This window comes from Pygoscelis adeliae, unplaced genomic scaffold (assembly GCF_000699105.1).
Source record: "Pygoscelis adeliae isolate BGI_AS28 unplaced genomic scaffold, ASM69910v1 Scaffold179, whole genome shotgun sequence".
Taxonomy (NCBI): Eukaryota; Metazoa; Chordata; class Aves; order Sphenisciformes; family Spheniscidae; genus Pygoscelis; species Pygoscelis adeliae.
The window spans coordinates 615,126-634,589 of NW_008825612.1; the positions used below are offsets into that span (position 1 = coordinate 615,126).

General features: G+C 43.0%; 1 protein-coding gene across 1 annotated transcript in view; it reads right to left on the reverse strand.

The window, feature by feature from the left end:
* MTHFD1 (methylenetetrahydrofolate dehydrogenase (NADP+ dependent) 1, methenyltetrahydrofolate cyclohydrolase, formyltetrahydrofolate synthetase) overlaps positions 1 to 13,614 on the reverse strand; it is a 37,273-nt gene extending 23,659 nt beyond the window's left edge. The window contains exons 1-10 of the mRNA XM_009332746.1: positions 13,546 to 13,614; positions 13,229 to 13,395; positions 10,905 to 10,989; positions 8,474 to 8,533; positions 7,724 to 7,777; positions 7,219 to 7,355; positions 6,997 to 7,097; positions 6,522 to 6,658; positions 5,002 to 5,113; positions 264 to 391 (exon numbers count right to left, since the gene is read on the reverse strand). Of these exons, the coding sequence (XP_009331021.1) occupies positions 264 to 391; positions 5,002 to 5,113; positions 6,522 to 6,658; positions 6,997 to 7,097; positions 7,219 to 7,355; positions 7,724 to 7,777; positions 8,474 to 8,533; positions 10,905 to 10,989; positions 13,229 to 13,395; positions 13,546 to 13,614 (1,050 nt within the window). The remainder of the gene's footprint in view (positions 1 to 263; positions 392 to 5,001; positions 5,114 to 6,521; positions 6,659 to 6,996; positions 7,098 to 7,218; positions 7,356 to 7,723; positions 7,778 to 8,473; positions 8,534 to 10,904; positions 10,990 to 13,228; positions 13,396 to 13,545) is intronic.
* Positions 13,615 to 19,464: the final 5,850 nt, after the last annotated feature.

Consider the following 19,464-nt stretch of genomic DNA (forward strand, 5'->3'; position numbering starts at 1 on the left):
TAGAGACCCCCCCCCAACCCCGCCCCCCCCCCCCCCCCCCAACCCAACCAAAAAACCTCTGTCCTAACATTTCCTTAAGGTCCATCTTCTTCCTCAATTAACTGGATCCAAACTGTTTGGACTAGAAGTTGGAAATCCAACTAGACCTCTGTAAGAGCAAGAAGGAAGCACCAGCCTTGGTAGCGTGATGATGGTCAGCAGCAACATACCCCAAAGGCAAACGTAGAGGAGATGACCACCAGTCTCACAGTCTGCCCACATACCTGCATTAACATGGCCACAGTCATAGGCCCAACGCCACCAGGAACTGGGGTGATGTAGGAAGCTTTTTCCTTTGCTGTACTGTATGCCACGTCTCCTACAACTCTTTTTCCACTGGCCTTTGTGCTGTCTGGAGATTTAAGGAAAAAGTAAGTTACACATCACATTTCACCAAAACAGAGGAGGCAGCACTGACTAAATTGAAGTCTTTTCCTCTGCTGGAGTAAACAAAACAGAAGCTGAGTACCCAGCAAGCTGTAAAGGAAGATAAAAAGTTAACACAACATCACAAGATGAAGCTGTTATCATCATATTTCACTCAGAGCGTCAACAGCTCATGCAACATATCTTCCCATTAAGCGCCATTTATCCTCAGCCAGATAGATCCCCCTTTCCTTGAGCATGCAAGTATTTTCTCATGGCACGTGGCCCACAGGGCAGTCTGAAGATGACTCCAAAACAAATGCAGGGGGACCAAAGCACAGACCAAGTCTTACATCTGTGCAATAATAAAACACAAATGGGACATACAATAGAGATGTCACCTGAAACATCCTCTCACAGCTCCTGCTGTATTGCTCTGATGGATTAGTACAGTTTCCAATTTGAAGGAGATATAAATCAATGGTCTAGAAGAAGCGAGAGAAGAAACATGGCTGACTTGTTCCAAAAACCCAGATTTACATTTGCTCTGTTCCATTTTGTAGGACATCTAGGCCTTACTATCGAATAAAATCACCTGCATTTACAGAAAACGAAGACAGAAAGTGCTGAGCTTTTCAATTACTCATTGCTGTTCTAATGATGGACCTGTAAATACTGCAGTTCACAGAGATCGGAGTCTTGTCAAAACAAACCTCATAGGTGGCTTAAGAGAGCTCCAGCAGAATAATCCCCTTTCTCTCTGGCAAAAGAAATTGCTATATCCTGCTGCACTACATGACCTGACAATTCAGAAACAGATATAGCACTTTTTTCCAGTGGGGACCTTTAAGCTCACACATAAAGAGAGAAAAAGACAAAATGCGTTAGTAAAACTAGCACAATCATCTAAGGAACTCGCTGATTATAGACACAGCATATCAAAAAAAAGAAAATTTAAGTTTCTCCTAGAGTGGCAGATCCTCATTTCAGATATGAGGACTCTAGGGAACTTAAGCAGTGTGAAAAACCTGAAGATAGATTTTAATGTTGTTACATTGAAATATTATATTGGATACAGTAAGTGTATGTTTGATCAGAACACAATCAATAACTTTAACATAGATTTGGTGAGGGGGAGGAGAGAAAGAGAAATCAAACTCCTAAACAGCTGATTATGTTAAAACCAAAGAGGGAGCAAAAGCAGCTCCTGCCAACACTAATTTTCAGCTGCATTGTTACTGACAATTAGCAGCTTGGATGTTTTGCTGTGTTTGTGTTTTAAGCAACACTTCTTCTCCCTAAAGCTCAAAGCTTGAACAACATCACAGCAGTCACTGTCAGCTTTGCTGCCTGAACTGTAGACCAATCTGTCCTTCCAGTCTAGAGACCAGTTTAATTAAGGTTGCAAAAGGCAAATAACATAATCATATTTTCTTCCAAGGATACCAAGCAGGCTTACCAGCCACCCTGGCCAGGAAGACTCCAGGCCCAAGAATGAAGAAAACAAGCGATGAATTAGGCACTCCACACACAAACATCTGTTACACAGACACAGTGATGAGCACAAGCCAAACAAACCTCCAGTCCCTGCCTCTGCATCCCGCACCTCACGCCAAGCACTGCAGAGCACAACTTAGGAGCTATTCAATTACCTTTTAAATATTCTTTTGAAGGAAAGCTCACATACGACGCTTTCCGGCTCTCCCCATAATTTCACCTTCTCAGTATTCACCATCCCACTCTTAAAAAAACCCCAAACTAGTTACAGAGAGTATCAGTGACACTATAACCATTCCCAGTGCCTGTATCTTCTTTGGTCCAGTAGGTTCTCTAGCCAGCTGGAACACATGAGAGCGAGCATCCAAGGACTTTGAGATCAAAGAAATGAAGGACATGCTACACATACGGAATGAACAGGTATGATGATCTCCATCTATCTCCAGAGACAGCTGCATGAGAGGGAGCCTGAGTGCAGCTTCTGGACCAGAGCTAATTCACAGTACTACTTCTGCTAGACAAGGGCTGGGAATATCCACATGACTTCCAAGCAAACTTGTGCCAATGTACATGCAACTGTAACATGTTTCTGGTGGATATATGACTGCAAACACACAAGACCATACATGACCCTCATCTATAAAACATGAGACCAGCTACTTGCAGTCTACTGCTTTTTCTGGACACCACTAGGAAAGGTGTTTCATGAGGGATCCAACACAATCTGATCTTATAGTCCTGTGATGCCAGCTTGATTCCCAGTACATGAAGATATAAACAGAGCACCAAGTCAAGGCTTTCTGTATCTTTCTAGCTCCTCTGGTATTTGAAGAGCATGGCACCGAGATCCACAGGGGCTGATCCTCCTTTGCTGCTCTCATATCCCACTGTTCAAGGTTCCCTGTTGGCCAGGGCTGCAAAATCCCATAGCAGAGGAGGACTTTGAACAGGGTTGCTTCCTCCACCAGGACTCAGAAAAGGACACTCCAGAGACTATGCCATCTCTGGGAATATCCTCTACCTGCACTGCTCTCCCTTCCTGTAGCAGAGCAATTTCTACAGGCCTGGAATAAGGCATTCAGAATTTTTGCTGGAGTAGCCCTCCAACTGCAGCAGTGGGGAGAGAAAGACAAATACAATCCAGTTTGGAAAGGGAGTAAGACACACTTGTCTGCTCTAATAGAGGTTTCAGGAGATCCTCTCTTCCTCTCTCTCTACCTGGAGACCTGGAAGAAATTCTGTTCAGCTGTAATAAACATGAATGCAAAGCCAGATGTGCCTAAACTGCCCATTCTAGCCTCCAAACTGGCAGCCTTGGGAGTATACAGGCCACCCTCCATTCGAAAGCACAACAGCTGCGTTTGCACGGTGCTACACGGCTATAACTTTTTTTAACTCCAACTTGGCAAGCCTGCATGAAGTTAATGCCCTGGTATGTCAAATTGTATTGGGATGTGCCTGTACAGGGCACCCTGACTTGCAAAGTATAGGCATATCCAGAGATTGCCACGTCCTCCAGCTGCAACTCGCATGTACACCTAGGGGGCACCTAGCTGGGTGCACTAACAGCTATGGTAAGATGTATGGCAACTGTGATATTTCTCCCCCCGCCACGTTCAAAGCGCCATCACAGCTAGCAGCAATATTCTATCTGTACAGTGATGTAGCTAGAGAAGCTGGCAAACTAGCTGCTGTTCTTTCTGTAGCATTGCAATTCCCACAATTCTGGCACTGATTTCCCAAAAGATTCATCTGAAAGCTTTTTCGCAACCAATCAGAAGGGAAGAAAGAGGCAGGAAAACTCAACAGCTTCAGAAAACCACAGAAGTCTGTGGCATCCATCATTTTGAAATCTGACAATTTCCACGGTACTCTATCAAGCCCTGATTACTGAGTCTCACAACGCCATTAAGCATATTGCCATGCAATGCCGACTAGGCTGGGTGTACAAGAAGCTCAGATCCCAGTGCACTGCCCAAGGCAGACTCATTGCAAAGAAACAGGGATGTCCCCTCAGAGATGCAGTTCACATCAAGCCTGAAGAAAGGTCATACCATCATATGTCAGAAACACAATGGTAGTTTTATTTGCAACATGTTAGTGGGGGAGACTCCAAGCCATTCTGCTTCATGCAAATCAGCAGCGACCCTGTGGGTTTTGGCAAATTGCCTCAGTTTGGGTAACTTGGCACAAATACATCAAGCAACAAACAGCAACAGCAGATGACTTTTTAATTTTAATTAGACAGAGGACTAATGTTTTTAAATGCAACCCAGTGTCATCTTTGAGGAACAAGACTGCTGAACAGAAATTTCTTTACATTCCACTAAATAATGGCAACAAAATGACTGATTAATTATGAAAACTACCTTTTAAAAGCCTTGTGGGTGTAGCACAAAGATAGTTGGATGGTGACTAATTTTCCATATCATTCAATATCTGTAATTTGGATTTAAAATAAGATGAAAACAGAAATTGCCAGACTGTCTGTTCCTCCTTTATAAGGAAGCAGTAGCTAAGTGAAACCCTACCCTAAAATCCATTACGTTCAAGCACTTTATTCTATGCCAGAGCCACTGTCACCAATACTCTTGCAGAAGCTGCTTTGTCTCAAGGCAACAGCCATTCAAGCCTAAGAAGTTAATGTTGTGATTCAAGAAATCCATAGCTACTTTAAGAGACTGCTTGCCATTTATGTATTTCAAACAACAGCTTAATCAGATCTAACTGCAAAGTAATGACAGCAAAGCTGCACGCTCACAAGTGACAACAGCAGCAAGACTTCACTATTAGTTGCAGCAAATTACATGGATATTCTGGTGTAATATTTCCTAGGCCTCCTCTTTCCTGTACTGATCATCAGCCTCACTGAAGACAGAAACAGAACTGCCACTGATCTGCTTTAGGACAGTACTTCAAACCAACCTTTTTGTATTCTGGCATCTTCAGAGGTTGCTATCATTACCTAAGACAGGCTTAAAAGAGAAATAAGTCTGCATTGGCTAGAAACACCAAGGAAACAGTATCCATGTACCTACTTAGTAACTGCATTTATATATAAATAAACACATCCCCGCTCTTTATACATTACCCACGCACCTGGCACATGGTTAATTCCACAGTCTATTACAATTGCACCAGGTTTGATCCATTCACCTTTTACCATTTCAGCTTTACCAGCTGCAACCACCAGGATATCAGCTTTACCAACCTATGAAAAAAAAAAAAAACAACTCTGTATCACACCAGCAGTGGAAAAACCCAGAGCTGCTTCAGCAGCAACTTAGATCAGCTTCAACTGCAGTGAAACTGTGTGCTCACCCATTGCCATTGGAGGGGTAGAAGGGCATCATCAGCCATTTAAGGTAGCTAGCAGTTCCTTGGCAAGCACAAATTCCTGCAGCCAGAAATTATGGCCTATTTTCACACTCCTACCCTGAACTATTGCTAGTCAACACTTCACAACCTCCTTTGAACTCCTCCATGATTCCCAAATGGATCACACAGACTACTTTTAGATAAAATTAAAGCCTTCTGCATATTCTTATCTCACTCCCTTCAAATATCCCTGCATATTCAGCTGTTCTTTTCAATGCTACGAATATACTCGGCACTCATCAGACAGCAGCCAGGAACAACCCCTGCACAGAACTCTAAGCAGCACTTCACTTGTGGCAGCATTGCCTCATGGTTTTTAAGTCCAGGACTGTGTAACATGCAACTCCAGGGAAAGCTGATTGTAATTCAGCACTAATATTCCTTCAGACAGTACTCAGTAAATTTCACAGATCTGGTCACAAAGCTGGTGCTAGAGACTCTGACTAAAGCTCGTTGTCAGTTCTTGCACTGCTTCATTCATGTTTGCTTAGGAAGCTGCTATCCCTTGGAATTTTTTCTTTTAATCTTCAAGGGAGATTAACTATTTTTAAGATTTCATTAAAAATTAGCACTTCAACTGTTAATTAACCTAATGACAGTCTTATTGAACAGCAACTTAATGGCGTGAAGCACTGCAGTGTTTCTGATCTTTCTTGTGAGTTATATTCAAATACACCTACCCTCTTTTCAGCTTTAATACTTGCCTACAGAGCCTGGCAGTGTTGATTGCTGTACGAAATCCAAGTAGGTGGCAGCACAGCAACACACTATTTCTGTCACTCTCACGGCTAAAGAGGAAAATGGTACCAACTCCCAGTCATAGAAAATAGACTGAAAAAAAAAACCCTGGAGAAAACATTTGGTCTAGCATTTCCCAGCCATTAAAGCAAAAGACCACCTGGCCTTTTCGGGGAAAAAAAAAACCATATGCTGTCTTGCAGGCCACTACTTAGAGATTAGGAAGGGATGATTAAATTCTCAGCACTTGCCCAAAGAAAACAAAAATAATAATTTTATTGTTATAATTAAAAGCCTGTAATTAAGGGCCAAAAATAATCAGGATCCTATTCCAGCAGAAGTATTTACACAACCATCCAATGAACAGGACTGGGAAACTGTTTCAGATGAAAGACAACCCAGACCCAATGACTTAGGGTAGCAATACACTGAGTAGCAATATGCAGCAGCAGCACTGGCTTGCAGCTGATAATTACAGCCTCATGCATCCATCCTGTCATTACCTCCTCAGCCAGTGTTGAGGTCTTTGAATGGCAAGTGGTTACTGTTGCGTGATTCCACAGCAGCAGGTCATGCATGGGAGCACCAACGATCTTACTGCGACCAATCACTACAGCTCTTTTCCCTGCAACCTGGATGCCTGCACCACAGAAAGTTAGGAGAAAGTAAAAATAGGTCATTGTGCATTCTAGTACAAACTAACTCAAATGGCTCTGGAGTCTTTTGGTCAGTTTAAGTCTGGCTCTGGTACTTCAAGATACTGTTTTTCTTCTGGGTTGTGTGTGCTAAGGAATTGGAGTTGAAAGGGAGGAAGGACGGACCACTTTAAAACTAGCTCTTTTCCTATCTGAAAAGGCAGAGATGAAATGTGGCATCTTAACAAAAGTTTCAATGCTAAGCATAGCCTTGCAAGGTGCATAATTTCTCCTCGTATTGAAGACTACTGCATTCATGAATAATAGATGGAAACATCCTTACCTGTCTGCCTGATAAGTTCCATGCATCCTTTTGGCGTACAGGGAATAAAGCAGTCTCCAAGGTCCCCTCTGGAGAGTTTCCCAGCATTGATGCTACTTAAGCTGTATTTTGAAAGAATAAAGGCCAAATAAGATTCCCAGCCTCATGATCACCATTCAAAAGAAAAAAAGAGGTTTCTTTCTGGAGTAACTGTCATGCTCTCCAGGGGGGAAGTCAGTTTACCCATCTACATCCTTCTCAGGTGCAACAGCATTGGTTATTTTTTCTGTATTGATGGGTTTATCAGAGTCAAGTGGCAGCTGCACTATAAAGCCATGAACAGCAGGGTCTCCATTCAAAGAGGCAATGCACTTGAGGACCTACAAGAAGTAAAGACCAAAAACCTAATGGCTGATAAACTGAAATATGACTGATGCAAAGGTAAAAGCAAAATCCTGTCTGGATTAAAAGACACATACAACATGTTTAGTTTTTCTACCCAAGAGTATAAGTGATTCACATTTTTTATTTTTAGAAAAATACCTGTTAAAGTCTCTAAATTTTACTTTGTAATGCTTTAGTTTTCTTTTAAAAATAAAAAAATCTCAGCAGGTTCCATTCCTTTTTTCATGAGTTAATATCTATGGGCAAGCAGTCTTCTTTTATAAAATGAGAGGGCAAATATAAGTTCATCTCTTGAGCTCAAGACGAAAATTATGTATTTTTCATTACTGGCTATATTACTTACATCAGCTTCTGTTGCTGTGTTTGGCAGTTTTATGTGATTGGCACTGATCCCAATCTGCAAATGAGAATACCAACAAATTACCTGATTTCTGAATTGACATCAGAGATTGATCTGGCTATTCTCAGTCCAGCCCAGTCACAGCTACATTCTGTCACATTTCCCAGGTCTATCTCCTGTTCCTGTGGCTACAGTCTTATTACTTGGAAATATCATCAACAAAAGAGAAGAAAAAAGATTAGCGCTTTGCCTACTTAGATTGGTCCATACTTTAACCATCCTATTCACCTTTTGACATGAAAAACAACATCTTGGCTTGACAGCATACTGCCTTGAAATGCCAGCAGAGAAGATGCCAGCTATCACTTAGGGAAACAGGGACTCATCCACATTCCCAGCCCTGCTGTAGCATGTAATGTACCACTTGGTGAGAGATGCAAGGCAACTGCAGGTACAAGACATTCAGGGAAGATAAGCACATGGCCACAGGTCAGGAAAGACAGACCATCAGCTCTTCAGACACGTGTAATCTAGGAGATGATCACACAAAAAGTGGCACCAACCCACACTGTTGTTACCCCACTTGGCTACGTGTCAGGTTACCTTCCTTATAACAAAGAATTCAGGCCAACACTGGTTTCTCCAATACAGGCAAGGCTTAGACAAAACTATTTGATTTGCATCTTTTTTTTCATATTCAGATTTGACCTACTATAGGAGGGTAAAAAGAAATACTAAGAGTTTGGGCATTACCTCAGCAGCAGCCTTCAGCTTCATATTAATGTAGAGGTTCGAATCATCCCTATTTCCAACCTAAGGATGAAAAGATAGTTGAGTCACGCTGCAGAATAGAGACCCGTTCACAGGCTGAGATGGGCTTAACCCTTGGCTTCCTTTGAGCTACACCAAGGAGACAGAGGTATTCTTGAATAACTGTAAAACACACTGATAGAGGCTATAAGTAGCTGGAGCTAACAGGAAAGTGTTCTTTCAAGTAAGAGGCAGATAAAGACAAGTTGTCTGATCTCCTGCATAAACACTATTTACACCTGTTGAAAAACCTTAGAAACACATTGTTCTCCACAGCAGAAAATACTGCCTGCCATCTCATCTGAGAAAGTTAAATCTCTAGCTAATTAACATGATCAGCAGGTGCTGATAACATCCAATTATCTGATTAAGGCTTTCAGAAAAGTTGGGCTTTGATACCCAGGGATCTTAATTTTATGCACATACATGTGCCTTGATGAAGAGATTTCTTCCACTGCTGTTTTTTACCTTGAGAATTTTCCTGCCAAAGAAAAACCAACAAAACAAGAACAAAGTGATGCACAAAGAGAAAGCAGCAAGTGGAACAAATGCCTGTAGTTCTTGGCAGTATCGGGTGATTACAGCACAACTGCATTTCAGAAGACTGCTTGCAACATCCAGTATGTTTTGTTAAAGGTAATACTCCTTGTAATCATAAGAAAATGAGGGGCAAATAAGGAAAAGCTGGTAAGCAAATTCTTGAAACCCCGTTCCCTGGTAGCTATACCTGGTTCTCACACAGATTACAAGCAGCAGGGGTGACTGCATTACCTGATCACCCAGCATACACTGGTTCTTCTTCCTTAGGGTTAGACAAAGGGGCTGTCTCCCCTTTAAAGTCTGCTGGATTTAGGAAAAGGTATGCCTCATACAGGGCAGAAAAGAAGGAAGAGAGCGGTCATCAGGAGATGTCAGCAAACAAACCACATATATTGTGCAAAAGAGGACATTCCTGACTACAGGACAAAAAATAAAGATTAACTGACTTATTGTTTGAGCTCAGAGGACACCAGATACCTCCCAAGAAAAGAGCACGTATTGTGTGGAGTGCTACATATCAGAAACAGCTAATTGTCCTGACAACTGAAAAATAGGCAGCTGAGAATATCAGCATTAGGAGATGAACTCCAAGTCCAGACTGTTTGGTAGCTTACAAAAGTGTCAAAGAGCCAAAGAGCAAACAGGTTGTAAAGGACTCTGAGACAACCCAGGATTGAAGAGAACACAGGCCAACCAAGAAAAAAATCCAATAACACTACAAGACAGCAATTTGTAAGACAGTTTACATGGTCAGTAGTTCGGCAACTTCCATCAAAGCATCCTTAGTAAATTTTAAATAAAAGACCTTCCTCCTCCCTTCTAAACACCTGAAGACGAGTCTTCTGTAGAGAGGATCTTCTTAAAGCCAATAGAAAAGAAAACCAGAAAAAAAAAAACCCAAACAAACCACAAACAAATTTGTTCCTGGCATTGAAGAGGAGCATGGTCTTTGTGTACTACAGTGGTCTTAGCAATGGAATCCAAAGACAGGCACCAAGAACACTTCAGGAACCCAAAATATTGAATAAGGACAGAAGCCACTTCTCTAAGCAGCCACTTGCAGTCCATCAGTCCTTTGTGGACACACAGTTCCTTCCTGTTACAAGACACTTGCTACTGCTAGTCACCTGATCTAAGCACAAAGAGTTTGCATTTTTAATAGCTGCAAGGAAAAAAAAAAGTCACCTTAATTTTGCCAAACACAGGCTAAAACCCTGTACTGATAAGTGCTTTTTTCCTCCGCAAGTGTTTCTGTGTAGACTCTAGCACTTACTCACAGTTCAACAGACATCAAATTCAGCAGTGGGATTTTGTTCCATCCCCTGCACTCAAAGTCTTCTTGGCCAAAGGTGTTTTTGGTTGGGTTCCCCCCCAGCCCCTTGCCTCTCTCCATGTTCTGATGTAGCAGCAGACGAAATCCCTTAATAAACACCCCATTTCAAAGATTTCTGGTGCAAACACATCTCAAAAGCTGATAGGCTTTGGGACTCACACAAATGCAAAGACTTGGAATGAGTCTACGAGCACTGCTTCCTCTTAATAGGCCAGAAGCCTACTTTCACCATTTCACAAACATAATGCTCAAACAGAGAACTGCAAGGGTCTGATGAAAGAAAAAAAAGAAACAACCCAAAACCCCCAAAATATTTCTGGGCCCCAGTACTTGGGGAAAAGACATCACAGAACTGTGTTACCATCCCACAGGGAACTCTGCTCTTCTATTCCTTATAAAACGTTACCATTGCAAGGCAACTTTGATGAAGCTCATCAGCTGTGCACTTACCATTGCAAAGCAACATAGATTTTCTGTAGCTGTCATTAAAGAAAACAATACCTGCAAAATTGCGAGTCCTGGTCTGAAGCCTGGAAATTTCTCTTTCATCTCAACAACTTGCTTCTTTAGTCTCTCTCTCACTTGTCTGAAGAGGGGAGAAAAAAAACCCAACAAGGTAGAAGTTAACCAAGGGACTGAATTCTCATACAGTGATAAGTCAGGAGTTGAAAAGATGACAGATGAGCAGACTGGAAAACACTTACTTATGCCCTGAGTACACAAGTCCCAGCAATCTCCAAATAAGATTAATGTCCGTAAATCATTAAGACACTTTGGAAGTTTCATTCAAACTTATTTAATTTTGTTTTATTTTTATTTTTTGAAGTCCACATTGTGCTTCTTCACCCTCCTCTTCAAGGTCTCAAAGGATACAAGGGTAAAAAAAAAAAAGTACAAAATTTGGCATGGAAATTCCTGGGATTTCAAACTCCCTACTCAAAAGCAAATCCTCTTTCCACATATGCCATACCAAATCTACCTGTCTTCCACAGGCACCAGTCAACACTGTCACACATGCTGTCCTGGTAAAGGATGATGAACCTACAATGGTAAAACTCTGGAAAATAGCTAACCAAACAGGAGGTACCCAAAGATCCATCTCTTCTACAGTTGGTCAACACTATGTGTTTCTATTTTCTGTCTGCTTGGCCTAACCTAGGCAGAGTAGGCTGCAGTCCTACACCCACCTTCCTGCCCCCAGTCTGCTTCTGTGCTTGCCAACACTCATATGGGAAAATGCCCCCAGCCTGAGGGCTTCCAAACAAGGCAAAGATTTTTCCATGGGAGCAGGAAGGAGAAAGGGAGGTGGACAGAGGTGAAGCAATGAGGAAAATTAGCTAAACCCTGGTAGATAGCTCAGGTTGACTCTTCAGTGAAGACAAGTTTAAGGATACAATTATTAAAATAAAACTTTGAAATGGAAGCATGAGAGGATTCACTGATTAGTTAATCTAGCTCAGATGTCAACTCATACCCAGTTTACTATGCCATGTTTTAGAGATAACTAGTATCTATCACTGATAAATTAGCCACAGACAGCTCAAAAGTCAGTCACCACCCTCCCCAGCCTTGCACTCCTCTAATTTCTCAGTCACTGTCTAGCCTCATGTGCATGATCCTTTACCAGGGAAGGTGGTGGGGAAGAGGTCCTGGTGCCAGGCCCAACTGCTCTTTCAAATCTGAAATTTTGCCAAAAGCCTGGGTGCAGCCCCGGCACCACTGGTCTGTCTCCTCACCAGAGGCAGTCGGGATTCAGAGACAAGAACTGACCAGTCGTGCCCATCTCATGGGCTCAGGGAGCTGGAAGGAGGCTGTGGCACTTCACTGCAAATGTAGGAGATACTTGGCTTTTGCATCTGAGTAAGCAAACCTCAGAGGACACTAGAGGCTTGACAGGTCTGTCCTCCTCCACTTGATCTCCAGCCTGTGTCCCGCCCACTATTCTCAAAGAGATGAGAAGGTGCTACCATCACGCCTAGCAAATCTACACTGCTCCAAACACCCTACTGTTTAAAACACAGATGGTCCCCTTGTGCTCATCTACCCTCAAATCAGTATCACAAGGTCTGCTACTCCCAAGTAGAACCAGAATTCCCAGACTGGAGGATGTGCTGTTGGTGCCAGTTCATTAAAAACGCAAACAGCAAGGGTACGGGGACAGAGTATGTAGCTGATGCCAGCTGGGAGGCTGCAATTCCTGCCATATAGGGAAATTCCAGGATGACAGATACCAGTGAAGCCAACTCTACCCTGCAACTGTGAGCTCCAAATCAGAAATGCCAGAGGCAAGAAGGGAAATGGGACCAGCACATGGCTCTGCTGCAACCCAGCAGCACTGATCCTAGGGGACAGTTGCAGCTGGCCTAGCCAGAAGCAGCCCTGAGGCTGTTCCAAGTCCCATCTCAAGGGACTCAGCCTCCTGCTCTGTCCCAAATCATGCATCTCTCCTGCTGCATCCCAAATCACGCAGTCAGAGCTCCGTTGCACCTGAGAAGTGGGTTCAGAGTATTTATAGGTGTTTGCATCTGGCCAAGCTCTTCAAAGTCTCTTAACAAGCTGTGGTAAAAGAGGTTGTTTTCAACCTTACTTAAGAAATAGAAGTTCCTAGGCTTTCTTTAGCTATCACCTCTGTAAAAGACTTGACGCTAAGACTGGCTGATGAGTTCAGGAAACAGCATCATAACAAGCCTTGTCCTAGCAATTCTTCATGCTGAAGTGACAAAAGTTCAACTGCTGGGTGGCAAAGCACCAACTGCCTCTCCTTACACTCCAGCTGTAAGCCCCTAGGGAAGGCACCAAATCTACAGCTGCAGATGCAACAGGACCTGAGCTCACGAGCAGCCCGGAAGAACAATGCAGTGATCTCAAGGAGCATCAGAAACCCACTGTGCGTGGCCTTTGAGCGGGTGCTGCAGGCCAGCTCTTTGAGGGAGCTATTTCTGAGAACAGCCTCCAGTGTGCCAGTAAGAAAGGCACAGCACTGGTTTGTGGCCTGCAAACAAAAAGAAATGCAAACAAATGTGAAACATATCATAATTTATGACGCAGTAAAGCCCTCATAAGGGACAGTCAACTCGAAAGGGTCTCAGGTCTGGGTTTTACTTTTAATCCAGTCTTCTCAGTGGAGGAGAACCAGGCCCACCCAAGGGTCTAGTTTCCCTCTGTCCTCTGTGAAGCAGGGCTGTGGAGTGCTTTCACCCCCAGCAGCCATGACTGTTCATGTATTATATTGCTGTCATTTTCTGTAATTAAGCACTAGTTCACTTCCCCTTCAGCTACAGAAGAAAGGAAACACGCACAAACACATAAAGTGGTGCTGTCACAGCTGATTTGCTTTAGGAACCTTAATTCAAGAAATCACTTGTTAGACAGCCACCTAGTGTTAACTACCACTGCTCTCTAGTAACCAGAAAAGCCACAGGTGCAAAGGTTTGAGGGAAAATTAAGGAAAAAAAAATTAAAAATCCTTGGTTTTACTCTGCAGACTTACAAATACATTACTAAATAAACTTTGCAAGCCAGCAGCTATTTAGTGATACAGTTTGTAGAATTCTACTGTGGACTTCAGGTCTTCAGGTCTTCACAAAGATAAAAGACAGTGTTGATAAATCAACAACATTTTTTATTAGCTGTATGAAAACACTTTTAAGTCTTCAAACAAATTTGCAATTGTACATGGCTATTCCTCCAAAAGCCTTCACTCTGACACTAAGACCCCTCTTGTGCTCACACACTCTTCCACAAACAAACTCACGCTGCAAACAAGGGTCCAGGGTCCACACAGGTTAAGGACAGTACATGGCTCTAAGCACACAGTACAAAAGCCAGCTCCAAAGATTAAAAAAACCTGTTAGCCTTTCTTTCTCTAGGCTGCAACAGTGAGCTGAATTTAAATTTATTAAGTGAATTTCCCAGAACAACAAAGGACAAACCACACTTCTCTAGCTCTGCTGTAAATGGAGATGCACAGCTCCCATGCTAGTGCCTCCTCAGGCAGACCCCACCACTACACCTATGGGATTATGTACACGCAATGGCTCGGGTGGCTGTGGTGCGAGTATACACATCACCACACTGAAGATGACCCCAGGCTGTGTTTCTGTCCCTTCTCTGGGTAATAGGGCCCTGGGTCTATGTGAATACTGCCAAATATATGACCTGGCAAATACCTCCTTCAGAGACAATAATGGTCTAGAAGAGGGCTGCCCCCAAAGAGGAGGGTTTGACCTCACTGCCTTGATCACACATTTCCCAAAAGTTTCAGAAATGCACATCAGAAGTGCTCTTGCTGCAGCCCTCCAGAAATGACTGTATAAGGCTGATGGTCCTCCCCAGGTCCTGCACTATCTTGGTCAGGGCTGTTGTCCCTATAGCCATTCCTCCTTAGCGCCTGCAGCACTGCCACTGCTCACTTTTTGTTGTCCCCATGAGAAGAAAAGAAATGAAACTGGAGAAGAGGAAGCTTGTCTCTCCACATTGCAAACCTCCATGGCACCATGTCCTAGCTAGCAGGACAACTGCTTTATCTTCAAATACTGTGAAGAGGCTGCAAGCAAGCGTGCCACAGAACATCCTACTGGCACCGCAAAGAAGAGACAAAAAGGAGCCTCTCCTGGGGGGGGTGTCACAAATTGGCTGCCCCAATGGAGTGGCAGCGGGATGGGAACTGCCTTGGGAAAGTCTATCTGAACACTGCTAGTAATTCAACAGATGGCTCCAGTTGAGAGAAGACACTGTTTAGAGAACAGAGCTGGAATCTGTTCACAAGTCTCCTGCCCTACCACTGCATGATCCTGGCACACTGTCATTATCTCACAGGGGAACTGCCTGCTTCTTTCTACGACTTCCACACTCCCACATTTTTTAACCACTCTTTTGGTTGTGTCAGCTCAAATACTTCTCTGAGCACTCTTCAGGCCAGACAAATACATGAAGATGCTTTTGCTTTTTTATAGGCTTTTTCGTCATGTCCAGAACACTAGTCCAATGAGGGCCACAAAATGGGTGAGCTGAAGAAGCAATCATCCAGAGAGATGGGATAGACAGCATTTGAGGAACTTCTCAAATGTGGCCAGCAGAACAACAGAGTTTAAGTTTCACGTAACGCTGTCTTTAAAACTTACACAGAACAGTTTCCCTCAAACATGAGTTACAATACCATGAACTGGCATGACCAGCTTCCCTTGCTGCATCAATCACACCAATCAGGTCCGCATCCCAAAATGGCTACCACATACAACAGCCAACTATCAGGTGATTTAATCGGAGGACAACATAACAGAAATAGATAAGGACTCAAACCAGGTTTATGGGGCTGCAAGCACTTCAGACAATACTCTAGGCCATATTTACAATAGTTTGTCTTCACAAAGAGTAATATTAAGGTTTTCTTCCTTCCACAAAGGGGACATGGCAGTCCCCTACATGTTCCTTCCCTTAGGACTCCCCCTTTCCATGTAACCTGGTACTGATGTGCACAGATGACAGCACTGTGGCCCTGTTGTCCACCAGACAATGTTTCCTCCTAGCTTATAACCTCTTTGGAGCAGGGTCCCATTTTTTAATTCTGTGTCTGTACAGCACCTAACACAAGGGGTTCTTGCTCACATTTGGAGCTGCTCAGTGGCACTGAGTGGTACTGGACCACACAGTTCACTTTAACTTAGCACATCTGCAGTGTGGTACCCTTCAGTGCATGCCTGAAACATTCTGAGTAGGATCTGCTAAATGAGATCTCACAGATCGGGGAATTTTTTCAGTTCAGACCAGATTTAGCTAGAGTTTCAATAGGAACTCCAAAAAACTTCTGAGGCCCAGCCTGAAAAAGCTGAACAGTTGATTTACTGCACTGTTACCTCCAGTTACAAGCTGAGCCTGATCATCGCTATATCCAGTACTTTAACAGTACTTTAAACTCAAAGCACTACCTGGCCCATCCCTAGGGGCTGGGAGTGGTGTTAAGTCTTCCCTGCCACCACAACTCATCAGCCGCTCATCCAGACCAGGAATGTTGGTCCATTCCTGGTGCTATCAACCAATTCAGGCCAAGCCAGGGTTTTCCAAACCTGGGCTACTTCAGATGATAATGACTGAACACGCTGCCCACTGCAGCAGGCATAAGCTGTAAAGAAGAGCCGCTACAATGTTTTGCTCTGAGTATCCATTTCAGACACAGAAACAGAGTATCTTTATTTTAAAGGAATACTAGCAATAAAAAAAAAAGGTTGAGAATACTGTATTTTGCTTCCCTCCAACCCTCCATATTCTGCATACTTAAAGCACTGTTTCTCTGCCTCTTACTAGTAATTTGTTTACTGTACTGTTACACAATAACTCATCTTTTGCAACTCATTTGACAGTGAGGCAAATTTAACTTGCAGCAAAATCTAAGGCTGAATTACTAAACAGCCATTCAGAGAAGTAGAAGAAAGCCACTGAGAGATAACTAGCCAGCTCAGATTGATGCATATCCAACATCTAATATCTTTCACAGAGTGTCCAGGTTTCTACTGAAATAAGCAGCCTTAGCCACAGAAGCATTAAGTTAAACACCAAAATCCTACACACACAATGTCTGCTGCCCAGTATGTTCTCCTTCCCATGCACAACATAACCACATTTACTGTCCTCACAGATAATATTCAAAGCCACTGAAAATGTCTATTTTGTACCTCTTCTGAGCCTTCCAAGACTTTCTAGGTGTGAACTAGCTTTACCTCCTTATCAAGTTTTCCTTATTTATAGAGACAAGGAAGCTCTCTCTCTCAAAGTATTTATTCTCTTTACATGTTTCACAAAAATAAGAATGCCACTATCTACCTGATTTTTGTTTAAATAACTGGCATGACTCTGAATTAGGTATTTTTTTCACCTCTCTTTGGGGAAGGAGTGCTTGGTGGCAGGAGAAGAAAGTTCACAATACTTAAGAGTTTTGATTTAAAACACACACAGAAACCCAGAATTACGTAGCTGGAACACTACTTGATTGATTTACCTCATTCGTTAATATTTGACTGACTTACAAACAAACACTTTTCTCAATTTAATGATAAAGTAACAAAAAACGCCCCCTACAAGATAGTAACTGAAAAGATTTTGCAGTTGGTGTAAAGTCAGGAACACTCCCTTTCTACAACAGGCAATTCAGCTGAAAATTCCTAGCAAAACCACATGCCTGTTACTGCTTCTACTGCTGCCAGGCTCTTGGCCTGGAGGTGAACTCTGGACAATGAGAATCCTCTGGATCAGCACTTCTCTAGAGGGTCTGGAAGAAAGGGACAGGTATCTGCAAGGTGGATAGCCCATTTCCTCATGCCTCCCTCAAGTACTCCACTAGGAAAAAGCAGAACTAGGTAAAGCCCATTCCTGTGGAGCACACGATGGTTTTGCTATACTGGATATAAATACAGCAGAAATAAAGGAACTGAAGGAGGACAGCTATACAGCCACAATTATTTTTCCATTTTGTGTTGTCTTCAGGTCAAGATTTGATGCCTTTGGAACCAAGACAGGCTTCAGCCAAACACCTTAGAGATGTGCTGGAAACTAAGCAATCCTTTCTCCTGTATGTGCCTATTAAAAGCTTATGCCCCTTCCCAGGCATTTTCACATCACAAAGGTCCTCATCTCTGAAAACAGCTGCTACTATAATACAGAAAACAAACAGAAATAAAAAGTTTCACCACTGTATCTATAAATTTAAAGAAAGTAAGTAATACAATATGCACTGCCAAGGAAGCTAGAAGTTTTAAGGTGAATGCTCAGAACACCTCCGAAACAGACTCATTGTACCCAAGCTAGCATCTTTCCAGATTTCTAGTCACTCTGAAATTGCAATAACATTGCAAAAACACTGAATTGTAGTAGGTTGAAAGGACCTACTACACTTCAGGGGCACTTTCTATGCCAGAAAAAGGAAACCTGCAACAGGCAAATCACTAATTACCACCAGCACCACACATAGGCATTGCAGAGCGTGCTGGCTCCAAGACTGCCAGAAGCATAAGATGTAATGAAGCACACAAGACTGAGAGACTGCAATACCGAAGTGGTACTGGCCCAAAAATTACCAGGTAAAAAATATGCAAGCAGCCTTTCTACATGGATATTCAGATTCAAGACACATTAGGCCTACTTTTCAGAAATGCTCCACTGTCAGTTAGATGTAGATGGCTCGCACATAGCAATACCTAAGATCGGGTCTAACAACTTTTCCAAGATCACTTTAAACCATTTCAAATTTACGCTTGCTGTCTGAATTCCCTGGTTATAGAGAGGAGGTACCCAACAAACCTACCTAACCAAACTCTGTTTGCACAGAACGTAACAGAAGTGTTACCCTTTGCTAAACACTGCGTTTTCCTAGGTTAGAGAAATCCATTTAGCTTTCTTACTGGATATGTATGTGTAGCAGCAATAGGAAAAATAAGCAAATTAAAAGACACAATGCAGGGTCACCTATATTCAGAGCTCGCCAGCTAAGTAAAACCCGAAAAGGACAAGAAAGCCTTTTCCTTTAGGGTCTGCCAAATCTTTTGAATACCTTTGGCAGGACACCTGTGAACATTCATCTTGACATTATCCAATACATGGATTAATTTATCTTGCTTTAGAAAGGAATGACCAATGCCTGTACATTACGAACACGGAAACCACAGCTAAAGCACCGACTCCCAACTCCTGCTCGTAAAGCATCCTAACAGCACTACTTAAATACACAAAACCTGTAAGTCAGCTCGCCATTTCACACCTGCCTGGGCACTTATCTCGGCGCAGAGATGCTGAGCGATCACAAGCTGCTCTGCAGGGCTGATGCTGCACCAAGAAGACACACTGGCTGGGTTTACGGGGGGCAACGCAGCCGTGACAGCACTTTAGGTTCTTCTGAAGATCTTTAATACTACCTTCATTTAATAACTCCCACCGCTTCCAGCCAGGAAGAAGTGAGCTTTGAATGCAACGTAGTGAAACAGCTTTAGGGTGTCTTCAAACCTGCTTCGTCCCGGCAGAGCCAGGGCAAAGGCCACCACAGCCCCCTTCCCCCGGCCAGCTGGGCTGGGAC